The 17,796-nt window shown below is 49.6% G+C and overlaps 1 protein-coding gene across 8 annotated transcripts in view; it reads left to right on the top strand.

Moving 5' to 3' along the window:
* The window catches only part of CUX1 (cut like homeobox 1), a 365,888-nt gene that overhangs the window by 61,071 nt on the left and 287,021 nt on the right, over window positions 1-17,796 (top strand). For all 8 annotated transcript variants that reach the window (XM_045819309.1, XM_045819308.1, XM_045819302.1 and 5 more), the window contains exon 2: window positions 17,467-17,577. In XM_045819309.1, the coding sequence (XP_045675265.1) occupies window positions 17,467-17,577 (111 nt within the window). The remainder of the gene's footprint in view (window positions 1-17,466; window positions 17,578-17,796) is intronic.

Genomic DNA, 17,796 nt, shown 5'->3' with positions numbered 1-17,796 from the left:
TTCAGCTTTCCAGGTTTCTTAGATACTGGACATTTCAGGAATTATCTGGGAAATGCATTTCTTGGAGATTTGAAGGAAAAGGTAGGACTTAATTAGCAGGGCCACCCCATTATAGCCACAGTGGGATTTCCATCTGCAGGGCCTCTGGAAAACTAAGCCCAGTAGTTGGGATGAGGCTGCCCGGGGCACTGACTGCTGGCTGAGGACCAGAGTGGCAGGGAGAAGACAGACACTAGGTGTGGAGACTACTGTCCGGCTGCTGGGTGTGGATACTGTTGGCTGTAACAGAACCTGAGATTTTGAAATTGCTGTGGTGGGTTAGTCTCACTGTACAGTGGAGAATATTCCTCCACGGGTCAGGGGTGTCGGTAAGTTTCACTGAGTGACTTCCTCAGAGAAGGTTTTGGCCCTGCCTCCAAGGGCAGGAGGAACCTGCATTCTTAAGGAAATCTAGGGAAGATAGACTGAGAGAGCCACTAAAATTCTGGCCCCACAAGATGGAACTCAAGTGGTTTTCCGCAGTAATCGGATAGTCCGAGCCTGTCCTAGTCTCGGAGGTGCTGCAGCAATGAGCCTTCAGGCAGAGCCGGTCAAGCACAGGTATTGACGGTCGCTCAGCTGTTGCAGTGGTGGAACTGGTGGCAGCGTGAAAGGGGATGAACTACTGATGGCTTGGGGGCCACATTTTTTTGTATCACAAGTAAAATAAAGCAAGATACATGTTTCAGGATGGCAGACTATAACCCACGGCCTCCCGACTTTCAGCTTGCCTTAACACACACGGTTGGCTTTCCGGGCTCGACAGCTTAGTGTGTGACAGGTGAGGTTGGAGAAGGACATCAGTGGGAGCGCATGTGTAAAGATAACCACCAGACGCCTGGGAACGGTCCTGACCAGAGACAGTGTGTGATCAATGTGCATTTGTTGAAAGGCAGACCGTGTAGAATCAATATGTACGCGGTGACAGTCACCTCCCTCTGTAGGGAAGGGGACGAAGCAATGCCACAGTCAGTTCTGTGTAAAAAGGGCCAGTGACCAGATTGCTAGCATGGCTCCCGACAGCTCTATGTGCTTCCCGAGAAGGAGTTGTGAGCTCACCAACTTTAGAGCGCTTTTTGTCAGCGTGAACTGTACTATCTGGAAGGAATTCGAACATGCAGACTTTCAGTGACAGTGTGTGAAGTGAGGCCAGTTACACAGCTACATCTACTAATATTTTTGGTATAAAGCAGTTGCTAAAATTAATTCCAGTCTGAAGCTTGATGGATTCTCAGTCATGGAATTAACAGGTTTCAAATGAAAAATAAATGAGCTGGATTAAAAATAAATGTTTGTGTCGGAAATTTGGAGCCTGTCCCTAACAAGCTGAATACGAAGTTTTTCGTCTCAGAGGATTTGTCTGCCTTTTTGTACTCATGGAAGCAGTGCAGACCACTCACTGTCACCCACCCCTGACAGTCTCTTATGAGCAGTCAGTACTGTCCTTTATGCCTCAGGCCAGCGGTCAGTGCACATGAAGAATAAGATGCGCCCTGGCTCCTGGGCCCTCTGAGCTGACTTTGAGAGTCAGGGAGTCATGCACCTGCTACTGCATGTGAAGCACACCACACACGGGGCGGCCCCCTTGCAGCCAGCACGCACGAAGCCTCTGGTCTTATTGGGCCTTCCTCTGAGTGTATTTTGGGGAAACTAGTGAGGGCGCCTGTGTGGGTTTCATCTCGTTCTCAGTGTACCACTGCCTGTCTCTGTCCTCGCAGCGACAGTGTGGAGTTTCACACTGTACGGTACTAAGCATTTGTGGTTTAATGCCTTTAGAAGGCTTGCCCACTCCTGGGTGTGTCGGGTTAACGTAGCAAGAAAAGAACAAGGGGCTCTTTGTTTGGAATTTGGAGGTTTGGAGATTCTGCACTCAGTGCATTAGCAGATTTCTAACAGTGACAAGTGAATTAGGCTCTCTTACTTTTTGCTGGTTTAAGGATCACACGAGGGTCATTGTAGTTTACTATTTTCATGTCTAGCATCAGTGTTGAAGAAGACTCGGAGTGTGGCATGATCAGCCCACTACTACCCCCACATCCCAGTAGGTTTAACTGTAGGAACTGAGTGTTGAGCAACCAAGTTTGTTTTAGTGTGTGTGTGTGCATTTCAAGAGAAACTTGTGTTTCTGGATTCATTTAAGTAGCAATAGTAATGCAAAAGCTGGATTTTATCAAAAGTTTTTGTTTTAAAAAACTTACCCATGTATCACTGTAGCACCGGTGCTATGAAATAAATAGCTGCCAGTTCTGGTAGCACACCCCGATCTGCCCCGGCAGACCGTTCTGGCAGCTGGTGGCTGGGTTAGGGATCCAGCAGGGTGAGGTCACCGTGGGAAGGGCAGATGTACTGGGAGGGAAAAGCCCATTCCCCGCTTTCAACCACAAATGTCTTTTGATAACTAGTAAAATTGGCAAGCAGAGTGATTGAAAACATGTGAGAGGTAACTGGATCTAAGTTTCAAGTAGTACATATTTGAAAAGTTTTCCCCAATGTAAAAGTTACTCTTTAAGAGCCTTAAACTAATAAAAACAAGGAAATTCCATGTTACGGCTGCCACTCGGCCTTTCCATTTTTATTCCAGCAGTCAGATTTGACAGGTCTGATGCTGATTGGTTCTGGGACCTCTGTGAGCATTTAAAGCAGGGGGGCTGCAAGCAAAAGCCGGCAACAGCTGGGATGGAGAAAGTCTCCACCGCTGTTCAGTGCCAGGCTCATAATTCCATTTTAGTGTATCCTATTTTCTCTTCTTGTGGCTGCTTCCTGTGTTTATTCACTGAAGCGGGGTCAGGATTCTTTCAGAGACAAGTGGTGTTTCTCTTCTTTCCTTTTTCTCGCTCTCCTTGCACATATTACTGGGTGGCTCTCCTCTCGTCAGGTGTTAAGTCTGGACCGCTCTGGTCCTTGGTGACCCTCTTTCTCATCCCATGGCCCCTTTGCTGAAATGCTGACTTGCATGACCTGCTCTTAGCCTCTTCTCCCCCAACTCATTCTTCAGTCACTGCCAGAACGGCCTTTCTAAAGACCTGCCGTGATTGCCGGGAGCTCAGAGAGTCAACAGTACTGTGACCCAACACAGACTCAAATGCACCATCAGAGCTCCAGTTAGAGCTGTCACCACCTTTCTTAGTGACCCAATAAATAATTAGTAACTTTGGCCCTGGAGACCCCACTGTCTTGCCTTTTTTCAAAGCAGACTTGGTACCAGACACCTGAAGGAACTGCCCCTGCCCCCTGTGAGGAGGAGAGAGAGCACAGACTACGGAGAAGGAGAGCTGAAGGGCATGAAGACCACCTTCACCTGCTCCATGGCTAAGCTGTCATCACAGAACCTTAGAAGGGAAAGGAAGCCTAGAGTTCTTTCTCCCTATGTCCCTGGAGCCCACTGTCCCCAAGCCTTTTGCAGTTTTGAAAGCATTCTTCAGCAGTGAAGAGCGGATTTAGGAGTAGAAATACTGCCTTCTAAATCTCACTTCCTAAATGTGTGATCTTGGTCAGGTGGCCTTTACCTCTGAACTTGTGTCCTCATCGGTGGAATGGGCGTACTGACCACATTAGCGCCATAAGAATGACAAGAGTTGTGAAGCAGGAGTCAGTAAACTAGCTGCAGCCGTTTTTATTGCCTGTGCTCATCCTGTACATTCTGGAACTCTCCCTCCTTCCTCCTTTCCCCCACGTGAAATTTCACCTATCCTTTAAGGCAGGGGTGTCAAACTCATTTTCACTGGGGGCCACATCAGCCTCATGGTTGCCTTCAGAGGTCTGAATGTAATTGTAGGACTACATAAATGTAACTACTCCTTAACAGTTAAGCGAGAGCTCAGTGCTGCTGCCAGGTAGAAACAAGGTGGAGGGCTGGATTCGGCCGGAGAGCCTCGTATTTGCCTCCTGTGCTTTAAGGCCATCTCTTCCTCCCTTTCCTAGGAAGTCTTCCCTGACCCTCTCAGCAGAAAGTCATCTCTCTTCCCCTCGATTCCCAGTAGTCTTGGTACCTCTCTTGTAGCATCCCACCTTATAGTTGTCCAGTTATTTTAGCAAGCCGTAAGCTTTTGGACACCAGTGTGCTTTTATGCCCTGGCTGGCCCTGTCCCCTACAATGAGTGCAGGGGGAGGATGCCTCTGATCAGTGGACAGAGTTGACCAAGGGGCTGAGTGGTGGAGGGGTGGTTTCCGGGAGCATTTGGGCTTCACAGCTGCCCCTGGGAGTGAAACCTTGGGTTTCCTCGGGCCATAGTTTCACATTGTCAGATTTAAACTGGCGCTGTCTTTTCTTCTGAGAGTCTTTGGGATGCAGGCAGATTTTTCATGATCCCATTGGAGCTCCATAATTCAGGTGTTCCTGCTGTAGCTGAGTTTTTACTCTCGGTGACCACGTGCAGTTTCTTTAGTATAATACAGGTGTGCAGGAGTCCAGTGAAACCCATTGAGCAGACACTTGGGGGTCGGGGTGTAGGTAGGAGTCAACAAGGGAATCGCCTTTTGTCTCAGGTTTTGTTGAAAATCTTGATAAAATAAATATGTTACTAGACATAATTGGTAGTTTTTATTTTTGATGATTGGAGATCTGGGTTATCATGTCAGATATATGGCAGTAGTTTCTTTACATTCACATTAGCTTGGTGGAATCAGACATTCGCCCTCTTAGAAGGCAGTGGCTACTGCTTATACATCACGCCTGTGGCTTCCTGCCTGTGATGGGATGACGTGGGCAGAGAAACAGCCAGGGAGTGTACCCAAGGGCACTTGCCAGAGTCGTTTCCTGATGCTGTAGGGGCAGTGTCTTGGTCCAGGCCTCTGGCAGGTGCTGCTGAGAGGATGAGGGGTGGGGTAGGAGGTGGCCCTTTGTCGCCTGCATTCTGCTGGGGGAGCTGCCTTTTGTCCCGGAACAAGATCAGAATTCTCTCCTCCCCCTTAATCCCTCGAGAAGTTACAAGAGGCACAAACATAGAGGACCAAGAACACAGGGTATGGAGAGATGTCATTCCTGGGCCAAAACAAATGACATCATTTTGCTGAGTTTCATAGAGAAAAATCTCCTTGATATCTGTCTATTTAAGAAAGAGCATCTAGAGTTAGGGAAAAACAGGTGATGTAAACCTGAACTGGAGCAGTCACAGAGAGATCGGGAATTCTGTGTGATTGTCATTAATATTCTGCCCCAAGAACTACCTCCCCCCTTCTGTGCCTCTCCCCATGGGCCCTGAGGAGACCATAGTGTCAAGACCCTCGATGAATGGGGACTGTCCACGCTGGGACAGAGCTTGGAGGGTACTGGGAACTGCAGGGCTGAGGGTACTGCATGCAATTGAGTATCAGAATCCACTTACATAGTTGGTAGCATTTTTTTGTTATTGTTCTCATCAATTGTGTTTTCATCCCTTAGTGTGAGTTTAGATAGTTAGCAATAGCTCTCCAGCTGGCTTTTTAAAGTCTGAGTTAAAGAGCCCCTCCAACTGCTTTTTAGAAAGCTCCCTGGATAGGGTGGGGTGCAGCCGGTAACTGGAGTCACGATTTCAGGGCCTGGAGTGGGCAGACTAGCAGCAGCACTTCCGGGGCAGCTCGTGAAGCAACAACCCCTTTTCTTACCTGAGTGTTCCTCACACCTAGTATAGCTAGAGGTGAAGCTCTTTTGAGGATTTAAATGGTCCCTTTAAAGTCATATCTCTGCTCTTGGCACCCGGAGCCCTCAGGCAGTGTCACCTGTTGGCACCCGGTGCCCAGGTTTCCTGATAGTGGCCCGCAGCACTGGTGCCAGGAGAGAGTGAAGGAATCACATGGGACGTTCACATTCCCTGCCATACGAGTGTCATTCTGCTGGGCCATCTGGCTGGCAGCAGCTCTCAGCCGATGGCAGGATGTTACAAACCATGCTCACTGAACACCCGAAATCTTGAAAATTAACTGCAAAAATAAAATCAAAGCTGGCTCAGAGGTGGCATCTCTTGGCCTGACATTGGCTCAAATAAACCTGCTCTGTGTTGTTGATGGATTGCTGGTAACTTGTTTGGTTTTCCCCAGCTCTTTGGTATCTTTTGAATTTTACTTATTCTAGACAAAAACATTTTGAGAGATTTTGGAGTTTTTATTTGCTAATTAAAATGTGAGAAGGAAATGCAGCTACAGGTAGCGTTCTAGTGCAAGCCACAGCTGTGATTTAAAAAAAAACAAACCTGACAGTTTCAAAATGAAGTTATTAGCACTTCACCTATAACTGTGATAGCTTTTAACTTTCATGATCTGTCTCTTAAGTGCCCCCACCCTCAGAGTATGCTGAAAGGGAGCTAAGTGAGGAAGTTGGAGGATATCTTACCCTTGCAGAAGATAAGAACAACTACCATTTCTATGGAATTTTTTCTTTAACTTACAAGAGTTATTCTTTATGTCATGCAGTTTCCCAAGAACCCTGTGAGCCTGGGTCGGCAGTGCATTTTATAGATGAGAAAACCAAGGCTCAGGGCATCTTGGTGACCTGTCTAATTCCTGTAGCCAGGGTGAAGCTGCATCTTCCCCAAATCCTGCTGCTTGCTTTGCGGACTTCACGAATACCAGAAGAGACAGGGCTGTGTGAAAAATCACCTAATATTGCATCACAAGTCTTCTACTACTTGCAAAATAATGAAATAAAATATACTCGGATCCTGAAAATCACGTTCAGTCGATTGCCCACCAGCCCACTTCTGCGTTTCTAATAACCCCCAGAACGACTCTGTTGTAGCACAGACAATGATGGTCAGCCTGATTCACAGCCATGGCTGTGCTGGCAGATGTTTATGGCTGGGATAGCCGAGAGAGAGAGAGAGAGAGAGAGAGAGAGAGAGAGAGAGAGAGAGAGAGAGAGGGAGGGAGGGAGGGAGGGAGGGAGGGAGGGAGGGAGGGAGGGGGAGGGAGAGAGAGGGGGGAGGGGGGAGGGAGAGGGAGGGAGGGAGAGAGAGAAAACGCACGCTTTAGGGCAGTGGGTAATTTTGCAGCAAAGCGTTTTCCCAGAGAAATGGAAGGGAACCTTTGCCAGAGTGGCTGGTGCCCTAACAAATTGATTCCTGCCAAACAATAGAAATAAATATTTTCAACTGAGAGAAATTTTGGCTCCAAAGTATTCAAATTAAAGGCTTATTTATGAAACAAATACTTTAGGAGGAAAACATTTACCAGTGTAGAGGAGATCAGAGTTATTCCTTTTGTCAGTGGCATAATTGTTTTTGGTACTAAAACACATTTTTTTTGTTGCCCCTGCCTCATTTTTAGCCTCCCGTTTCCGGGGAAAGTCAAATGCGTTAAGCTGGCGTGCAGGAAGGAGGCGTGGTAACGGTTTACTGCAGAACCTCAGCTTCCCCAGAGCCAGTTATCCAGATCTGGGTTGGAATCCTGGCTCGACCCCTCCGTGCTGTGGTTTAGGCAGAGCCTGTCAGCTAACCGTCTGCTCCTTCAGTGTGTGAAATGAGGCAGCAGTGTCTGCTTTGTATCAGTTACTAATGTCACCTGTAGAACCTGGAGGTCATTCTAGACCAGCACTGTGCAATAGAACGTCCTGTGTTGGCGGAATGGTTTCTGTCTGCTCCATCATACACAGTTACTAGCCCTCAAAACGTGGCTACTGCAAAGAAGAAACTGAATTTTAATTTCATATAAATTTCCATGGTCATATGTGGCTGGTGGCTACCGTTTTAGATAGTGCAGTTCCCATTCATCCCCCCTCATTTAATTAATTGGTCCCTGGTTCCCATTCGTTGGTTGACAGGCCAGCCCACTGAAGATCTCTCCAGTGCCCCCCTCACGCCTTTCCCCCTGCAGCAGCGGGACTGGGTGCGTCTCTCCCTGTCATCGGTCCGAGGTCCCACAGCCAGAGTGGCAGGGCAGCAACACTGAGCTTGACAGAGGAGTGGCTATTTTAGCCACAGACAGCCCCACCTCCCACATCAACCTTCATGGACAGGCAAACATTTTAACAAGTTTCCATTTGGTTCTTTTTATTATTATTATTTTTTACAATTGTCCCCATTTCCCCCCATTGCTCTCCCCGGCCCTGCCCACCCTGCCTCCCACATTCAGTCCTCCCCTTACCCCCTGTTGTCCTTGTCCATGGGTCCTTTATACTTGTTCCTTGACTTGGTTTTAAGATTTGTCTAATAATGTATACAAAGTACAAGAAGAAATGATAAATGCCATGGAGTCAAGGCACCTATTCCCTGAGCATTTGTTAGCAGGCAAATCACACACGAGCCCAACCTTGGTTTCTTCATTTGTGACATGAGACTAGCAAAGCTCCTGTGGCCATTTGCCTCCCAAGTTCATCCTGAGGCCCGTGGGACTGTTAGTACCAACAGGTCAGACCTTGGCACCCCCTCCCTGGTCCCCAGTGTGGGTCCTGCAGAGGAAGGTGTGGGCTGTGGGGAACACAGCAGAAGCAGAAGACAAGGGACCCAGCCAAGGGGCCCCTACTTCAACCCGAGAACAAGACAGAGAAGAAAGCTCTAGAGAGCCCAGGCAAATGAGATGGCCAGGCAGCAGAACCAACCCAGACGGTGCGGCGGAGGGGGAAGGGAGGCTCACGAGAGGGAGTAGGGTCTTTGGGCCCCAGGAGGAGTACAAGAGCACAGAGGGGCGAGGCACTCCTGCTGTTTGGAGCCCAGTGTGTCTGAAAGGCTGCGACTGGCAGGCAAACTGAGTTTTGTTTTGCGATCCAGACAAAGAGTGCAACAGTAAAGAGTGCTACTTAAGGAACAGATATTTTTGTAGCTCAAAACTGGTCGGATGTCAGCAACTTCATGTGGTTCAATTAGTAGGGAAAACTGAGTTCTCATTAGGGTTAAAAGACATCTTTTCCCCCTCCTGCAACAGCCCTGGGCTGCCTGCGCCTCCTTTCAGCGACATGGGTCTCTCCGCGCCGAACTCCATTATGCAGCACCGAGACTGTCTCTCACGTCTCCCTGTTTAAATGGGAGTCTGGCGAGTGCTGTGCGCAGTGCGATGCTTGTTGGATGCATCTGGCATTCTTGTCTCTGCGCAGTGGGTTTTCGAAAAACAGTCGAAAACAAAATCTTGGTTCTGTTGAAATTCCTTAATACTGAGGACTTCACAAAAGGGCTGTATGAAAACTTTGTGCTCATAGCTTTTGTTAGGCCAGTTTATTGATTTTTACTCAATTTTATTTTCTGAGTATGCCCCCATTTGATCCAAAATCAAAGTTCTATTAAAAAACATACACTGAGAATCCCACTCCCACCTCTGTCCCTCCCTACCTGCACCACCCACGGTCATTCAGCCTTTGGACGGAAAGGCCACAGGTAGCAAGCATATGTTGGAGTGAATTGTTGCACTTGAATTTCCTAGATTGGGAATTAATATCAAATCGTCTCCCAGCATCATGAAATATTGAGTACATACTGGATGTATACTGTTTTAAGAGTTAAAGGGGTATGAGAAAATAATCTTTATTCGAGATGAGGTCAGGTTGAATAGTGAGAGGAACAATGAAACTAACATTATCACTCATGGTACCAGCACTTTATCTCCTCTAATCCTCATAACAGCTCTACGAGGCACGTATGAGTGTCCCCATCGTAGGTTGGGCAGCTGGGCTGGTCACAGCTGACATGCAGCGAGAGTCCACATGCACACTGGTCTCCCTCTACCTGCACCCACTGCAGCACCTATTCCTGGTCCCAAGCACTCTCTGCTTTCTCTGGAGTACTGGGGAAGAGGACCTGCCCTCATGCTGGAAATACAGCCACTGCACTCTGTGAGGTCTGGCCAGGAGGTTGCGTGGTTACATTTTTATCATTTGACTCTAACCGCCAAGATAGCAGAAGATGGCTGGGTGTGCTGGACAGATTTCAGCGAGGGCTGAAACCCAGTATTTCTGATTAAGCCTCGGCTAACTAGAAACTTGAACTATAAGGCCATCCTTGCTTGTCCACACACCCACGTTTTTGTTCCCTGAGTCAGAGCACTGCAGGGAGTGCTTAACCCAGAGAGCTCACTTCTTGTCCACCCAGTTCAGCCAGCGTGTGCTGTGCACCTACTGCGTGGTGGGCTCTGTACTGGGCACTTCAGGAACCTTGCTTTCTCTGCTCTCGGAAAAGCACTTCTTCCCTGAGTACCCCCTACTGGGATCTCCCTCTGGGGTCTCAGAAATGAAGCAGTTGTGGACCACCTAACGGGAAGAACCTCAGCAGTGAACCCCATGTCTGCTTTGCTGCTCCCTTTTTCCCTAAAAGTGCTGTTGGCATGGCCTTTTCCAGTTCCTGTTCCCCCTTTCCCATTCTGAGGGTGGAGCTGTGATGAAAGTTACTTTCTGGGCTACTTCAGCAGGGAGGGGCCCCACTTAACCATATACTCCTAATTCACAAGAATAGCACCACTCTGTAACGTGACCCACGATCCTTTGAGGGTGAGAGACAGTGTGTGTCTCCTCCAGGTTCCCCTTTCCTCTTCCTCTCAGCCGTCCTTGCCTTCCAGAGCCGACTCTGTCCACCTTTCCTCTTCTGCCTCCTGGACTGTTCCAGACTACCCTCTGCCATTCAAGGCCTCACTGCCTGTTTTATTTACTGTATTTTATTTGCAGCCATCTCTGTTTCCTACTAGAAAGAAGTCTTGCCAGTCTGCGGAGTTCTTCAATTTGTCCCCTTTCTGCTTATATTGGTCCCTCTGCCCAGAGTCCATCCCAGCTGGCCTGCAGGCTCTTCTTCAATGTCCTGTTATTTTCACGAATTTTCTCCCTAGGAGAAGTAATTTTCCTCCTCTGAGCCTTTTAGCACTTTTTCCTGGACTTCTGTTATAGCATTTAGTTTATTTTGCCTTTTATTTTTAGCTTATTCTTTCATTTGTTAAATTTTGACTACCCACCTGTGATATGCCCCAGCACCCTGTCCAGTGCTGAGAACCCCCCTGGTGAGCAAAACGCAGGCCTTGCCAGAGCAAATGGCCCCCGGGATGTGGAACTGCAAACCAGGGTCCCTGCCAGAGGCACAGTTTATGGGGTGGGGCACACACTCACTGCTTCTTCTGGGCGAGGGATGGGGGTAGGGAAGTGGTGTTGGAGCTGAGGTCTGACAGTTGCATGGAAGAGAGAAAGGAAAGGCGTAGCAGAGGAAACAGCGTGCTGAGGGTCTGAGGGAAGGGCGTAGACCCAGCCCTCCGGGGGCACGAGAGGAAGACCCATGTGCCTGAGTAGGAGCCTGGTGGGCCCTCGGTGGTCTCATCCCAAGCCCCCCTCAGAAGCCATGGAAGGCATTCAGGCAAGAAGGACCAGCTCTGATTTGGGTTATGGCGTGGCATGCCCCCTCTCGTAGGGAAAGGGTGTGTATCCGATCACCTTTCCAGTTGTGGTAATTACTACCCACCAGGGAACGAAGGGCGCCCTAATCTTGCATCAAACCGAACTCCTTGCAGCTCCCTGTACACACTCCTATACCTCCTTCTTTCCTGCCTTTACTCAGTGTTGTTTTCCTCCACTTAGGTTTGCTTTTCCCTGCTTGCCTTCTGTTGAGATTCTCCTGGGCTGCATGCAAGGTGTGTGGGAGCTCACAGTTCAGGGTAGGGTGGGGAGGGGTGGGGTGGGTCTCTCCCTGTGTTCCATCTGTCCATCTGCCACTGGGCCACTAGGGTCTCTATTGGAGATCTATCTGATTCTGTGGGAACTATGGCTTCCTGAGGAGAAGTGCTCGCTGCTGACCCACATGACTGACCTCACCTGATAGAATACTGTAGCCATAATTCAGTTTTTTGTATTACCTGTTGGTGAGATTGTGAGTGGGAAAGTGGTGAGCAAGGATTAAGTATCTGAAAAGAAGACCACTTGGGAAATACGGGGTCAGACTTGGTTCTCTACTTAAACTTATAAAGTAAGTGAAAACATTAACATTGATTTTGGGAATTCTGCAGGGTTCTTCTTTAGATAGAGATCATTGCCAGTCCACAGACCCATGCACAGAACAAAATGCACTTCCCTTAGTGCCACGTAGGAGCACCTTTCTGGGAATGAGGCATTCATAGGTCCTTATCAGCCCTTTAGAACCTACCTTGTGTCATTATAGGGAAAAAATTAGATTTTAAAATATAAATGTTTACTTTTTAGGAGTAGTCATTGCATTTACATGCTGAGAGTTCAGCCTGTACAAAGGTAGACTGTGAGAAACCTCCCCGCCCCCAGTGCCCCTCCTGTTCGTTCTCCCCCGCAGCATACGGAATGGCAGCTGCCTCTGTCACCTGCGGGCCCCTCAGGGAGATCTTGTGTGTGAGCACAGTATGTGCGTGTGTAGATCTGTGCACTCACAGTGGACGTTTGGGTCACTGTTTGGAGACATGTCTGGGAATGGCTTTTACATTTCTAATTGAACACAGTTGTTTTCACGTTGCTACCAAGCAGCCTGCCTCTCAGCATGCCCAAGCCGTTCTGGCCTCTGCTCACTGATGGCACTTCCCATTCATGTGCCCCCACCCCATCCCCACCCTCCCCCTGGGGAGCCCTGACCAGGCTCCTGGCTCCTCTGAGCCCTCCTTCTGGGTCTCTGATAGTACCTACCCCACAGGTTGTGCCAGGTGCTCCGTGAGCCCAGTTGAGGAGGAGGGTGATGGGGACTGAGCCAGTCTCGCCCACAGGCCGAAGCCAAGATGGGCATCTTTCACAAAAACTCAAAGAGCTTCCTTGCTGACAGTGTGTTCACCCTCTTCTATCTTCTGCTTCTGTTTTTGTTCCACCGGCCTGGTCCCTTCTGTCTAGTCACTCTTCCATGCCTGCCTAGTTTCTTCGGCTGGACCGTGGGCACCTGGGTTCAAGGTCAGCTCTCAATCCATCTGTTCATCCCTGGTGCCCCCAGCCTAGTTGGGGAACTGGTGGCAGAAAGAATTGAGGCCTGAGGTCAGGTGCATGGCTCTGATAGTACAGAAAGCTATACCTTGATGGAGGACTTAACATGCATTATCCTAGAGAATGTTATTTGAACAAAACTACACAGGTTGCAGCAGAGGCAGAGCCTCGATCCCAAGGCAGGATTCTCTGAGGCTGCTGTCTGAGGGCTGGCAATGTTCTGTGTAGGGGGCCAGGGAGAGGGTAGGCTGGTAGGTGGGCTTGGGCCCTTCAGCTCTTTCTAGCCAGAGGAGCTGATATTTGTCCAAATGATTCTGTTGCTGGAAACAAAATAGGAAATGTCACATGGACTACCTGGTGCAGAACTGTGGCTGGCCTTTCTCTTTTTGCACAAGTATTCCTTGTTTTCACTAATCTTTTAAATTCTTTTATAGGATTTGCTGTTTGATTAGTTTTACCAGTCCCTAAGGAAACATCAGATGAATGAACCCTTTGGTCTGAAGTTATCGACAATAAAAAGGCAGTGCTGGCATTGCCAGTGCAGTTGGCTGGTGATTTCTCTGTGGGCCCAGGGTGCTGGGGGGCGGGGCCTCTCTATGGGCCTGGCCTGGGCAGAGAGTCTCACAAAAGTGGCACTGCAGATAGCTCCCAATTTAAAACAGGCAGCCGACACACACACTGTAAAGGCAAGCAATTCCAAACTGATCATTGACATTATTGAAAGACTTGTTTTATTTGGGAAAGATTTTCCCCACAGTTTCTTTTAAATAGGCTGTTTTGTGGTTGCTGTTTATTTTTTGTGTTTAATAAATCTTTAATACTTGTCTAAGAGACTGAGGTTCAGGCAGAGAGATCCTTTTAGGATCTGTCAGCAGTGGAGAAAAAGCATGCCAGAAGTTACCGTCCACAAGGAAAACAGGACTGTAGCCACCGCACCTCTTCGGCAGTTCCCGCTTTACAGGGAGAGGTGTCCCTGTGCGGCTGAGCCCGTGGTCCCACAGCCAGGGGTCTTTCCGTGGATCTTGCCGCTTCCTGACGTCAGGTGTCCCCTGGTCACTTAGAAAGAAAACCCCGCAGTTTCTCCAGGTGCCATCCTGGCAAGACGCTTTCCAGTACTTTCTCCAGCTCTCCCGGCCCACTTGGAAGTGCCTCTGTGTGCAGGGCCTGCGGGTTTGCTGCCAGCCCTGCCAGCTTCCCGTCACTTCAGATCCGGGGCCGTCAGGTGCTTCCAGCAGCAGAAGAGTTCCCGGCAGTTCTGAGGGGACACCCTCCTCTGCCCTTCCTCGGGAAAGCCTGGCTTGGCCGAGCGGCGTTTTCTGTGCCTGGCCAGCACGCAGTGCACTGGGCAAGAAACAGCTGTTGTTTTGACAAAGGATGTGCTTGCCTCACTTTTCCCATCAGCAGAGTGAGTGAGGAGGTCATCGCCAACCCCGGGCAGGTGGACATGCAGACCGTGAACACTCTTCTGTGTGGGGCACTGTGTAAAATACATTTCTATAATTATATGTTGTGTGTTTTATCACATTAGCAGGATTTTTTAAATTAATGTATATTGTAGATTTTTCCAGTTACGTAATCCGAGCACATGGCAAAATGACCAGAAGATACACACACGCACACAGAAGAGCAAGTCCCTTCCCTCTTTCCCCCGGTGCCCCCTTAGAGCCAAGGACAGCTACAGGTGCTTTCTGTGACTTGCCAGCAATCGTCGGTGGAAGCTCGTGCGGGCGAGTGTATAGAGGCTGTCCTATGCGGTGTTGGCACTGTTCTGCACTTGGCTTTCCTCGCTTCAGCGTGTCTTGAGGACCTCATGTCGTGTGTGTAGGGCTGTATTTATTTTTAACCATTGCAGAATAATCCTCGAGTGGACATGCTAGTATGGCATTGCTGGGTATTTAGGGTTTTGTTTTCCATTTCACTCTTTGCAAGTATTTAATGCCTTTCAGATGTGGGGACTCGCCGTGCTCCTTTTTCACATGTGACCAGTGACTCAGGGGCTGAGGGTTCTGTATTTTAGACCCCACTGCCACCCTCCCAAACACATCAAATTCCCTTGTTAATGTGTCGTTATATTTGACACTTGGAGTGTAGGCCAGCTAGGTAGGTAATAAAACAGTCTTTGGCTTATGTTTAATAGCTGTCTTCTCCCTCTGTGCTGCCCCCACAGCCTGAGAAAGCCTTGGTGTCCTCCAGGATACAGTGGTGTTTTCTCAAGGGACTAGGTCAGAGATTCTGAGGCTTACATCTGACCAACCAAACCCAGGGAGGTGACAGCTCCCCCTGCCCCCCAACCCCCCCAAGCCCCCCACCCCCCCGCCCGCCCACCCAGTGATGCGGACGCTCAGCCTCTCCTCCTCATGGTGCCAGTCTGTTTTCCTGGTGGCAGGTGGCAGCGAGGTATTAAATTTGGAGACCCCCGTCGGTTTCTCCGTGTGTCCGCATGGGTGGGGGAGGGAGTGGGGCAGGCCCCCGGAGGGCTCCTGACTGCCAGCAGCAGGTCTCCTCGGGCTCGCTGGCCCTGCAGCCCTGTGATAACGGCGGGCTGTCCTTCCAGCAAGCGACCTGTCCCGGGCTCAGTCAGGCGAGGGCTCGGGGGTCAGAGGGTCTCACACACCAGACGTCCTGCCCTCCAACGTCTTCAAAGTGGCTCCCCACCGCCGCTGTCTCTGAGCTCTTCCCACCGGTGAGCCCCCAGCCCCCGGCACTGCTGACTCTGTGCCCCTCCCCCGCCCCTCTCCAGCCTGGTCTGGAAGCAGGGCCCCACTGAAAGCAGTCGGGGCTCTTTGTTTTTCTCCGAGTTCCTGCATCCGTGTGTGATTGGAACGAGACGTCAACTTTACATTTTTTGTCATATTTCAGTATTGGCTTTTTTCCCCTCTTCTTGAAGTCTCCCTTTATAACTTCTGCTGCTGCTGCTTAAATATAGATGTCTAAGTCCTCCTCCTACCAGATTGTTTATATTTTTGAAAAGCCTTCTGCTTATCTGTGACTGCTCTCTCTCCTCTCTCTCCATCCCCGTGTTACTGCATTGGTTTCGGTTGCTCTTTTTTTCCTGCCTTCACTCGACTGGGTTGTGTTTCAAATGTGGTCTATCAAAATGTGCAGTGTTTCCCTCTTTTCTGCAGTAGCTTTGACATCTGTTCTTGAATTCTAGCCCACGTTATTCTTTTGGACTTGTTTGCTCAAGATTTGCTGTAATGCCAGAAACACTAAAGGGGAAAGTATGGTGTGGTGTTCTCCCCTCACCCCCACAGCCCCCCCCGCCCCCCGCCTCCCCGGCCCCACCATTAGAACTGTCCGCAGTTTCCGAGTCGACAGCACACTGGATGTTGGTTTCAGCGCTCTGCCATCCCATCTGGCAGTGGCGCACCCCACAAGTGAAGTGTTCACCAGCGGGCTTACAGACTACCTCAGTATTTCCACCAAAAAGGACAGCAGGTGGAATGGAACTTCATGCAGTGGATGGAGGGTGGGTGGAGAAGCTCTCACCTGCTTCCCAGACGGCTCTGGATGGGTTTTCACTTTGATTTTCCTTGCCTTTCAGCCTTTGAAGGGCTCTTTACTCTGCTGTGCCTGCGGCCTGGGGGGAGAGACAGTCCAGACCATTGAGAAGACACTTGGGGCAGTTACTTTAATCCTAAGCAGAATGTGCTAGCCTGTCTCCTTAAAATAGGCCTCTCGGTGGCTGTGGGAATGTGCCCTTGAACCCCTGCTGTCAGCCTGGAACACGTTTCTGGGCTCGTCTGCTTCGGGCTTTTGTGAGACAGATCCTTTTGGTGGCTCCTCCCAGAATTGTGGGTCTGAGGTCAGGGCGCAAGCTCTCCAATGCTCTGAGTGTCAGTTTGTCATGTGTAGCAGAGCCTGGAACCCTTAGTCCGGGACAGGTCCTCTCACAGGGAACCCACTCCTGGAGTCTCTCAGAGTTCCAATGCAAGTGGAAGAGTTCGAGAATGCCCACTGTTTCTAGGCGCCGCATTTCTGAAAGTTAGCCAGATATGGGAAATCATTATTCTTGGAATTTGCCTTATGAAGGTTCCTCTGGGAAACAAATGTCAGGTTAACTTTAATGGTCTCGGGGACAATGTCTAGCCCCACAATAAATATTTATTTCTTGCATGAAAGAAAATGAAGTGTCATTACAGAAGACCCTGGGCCCACACTGTTGAAGGACAGCCACACAGAATGCCCCGATGAGGAGAGTGCAGGGCGAGTCGGGAGGACAGAGCACAGAGCACAGGGATGTGACAAGAAGAGATACTTGTTAAGAACAGAAGCAAGTGACTCCAGGGAGGCATGGCGTTTAGGCACTGGCCTGGCTCTGGTCTTAGCAAAGAAAAATGTGTCTGCGTGTACTGTTATAGAAACAGTCATTTGTGAGGTAGTGTTAGTACACACATCAGAGCTGAGCGAGTGCGGTGCTCTCAAACCAGCAGATGGGGCAGGATGGGAACCCCGTGACTGTGTCCCTTTCCCTGCCGGCCGCCCCAGCGCCTCCTCTGCCGAGGAGCGACAGTCCCCAGGGTGCAGGGGCTCTCCCCAGTGATCTGGTCAAATGCAAATGTGATTTCCCCTGGTACAAAGTGCAACTACAATCTTATCTTCCCTTTTTTTGTTTCTCTCAACAGAGGGAACTCGATGCCACCGCAACAGTATTGGCGAACCGGCAAGATGAAAGCGAGCAGTCCAGAAAGCGGCTCATCGAGCAGAGCCGAGAGTTCAAGAAGAACACTCCAGAGGTGAGGCAGTGTTTCGTCCAGGTCTCCTTGAAGGGGTCTCAGTATCCTGGTACATATTCAGAAGACATGTTGTAAGCACTTCATCTCTCTCAGACAGACATCTGCCTCTTGCTTTTAGTTGCCCTCAGCCCCATACCAGCAGACTGCCTGCATGCTTCCATGCGGGCTGGGGGATGCGGGCGCTGATAGGTTGTCTGAGCAAATTAAAGTATGAGCTAA

Source organism: Phyllostomus hastatus, unplaced genomic scaffold (genome assembly GCF_019186645.2).
Source record: "Phyllostomus hastatus isolate PE091 unplaced genomic scaffold, TTU_PhHast_1.1 phas_scaffold_385, whole genome shotgun sequence".
Lineage (NCBI taxonomy): Eukaryota > Metazoa > Chordata > Mammalia > Chiroptera > Phyllostomidae > Phyllostomus > Phyllostomus hastatus.
This window is presented reverse-complemented; position numbering and strand designations above follow the sequence as displayed.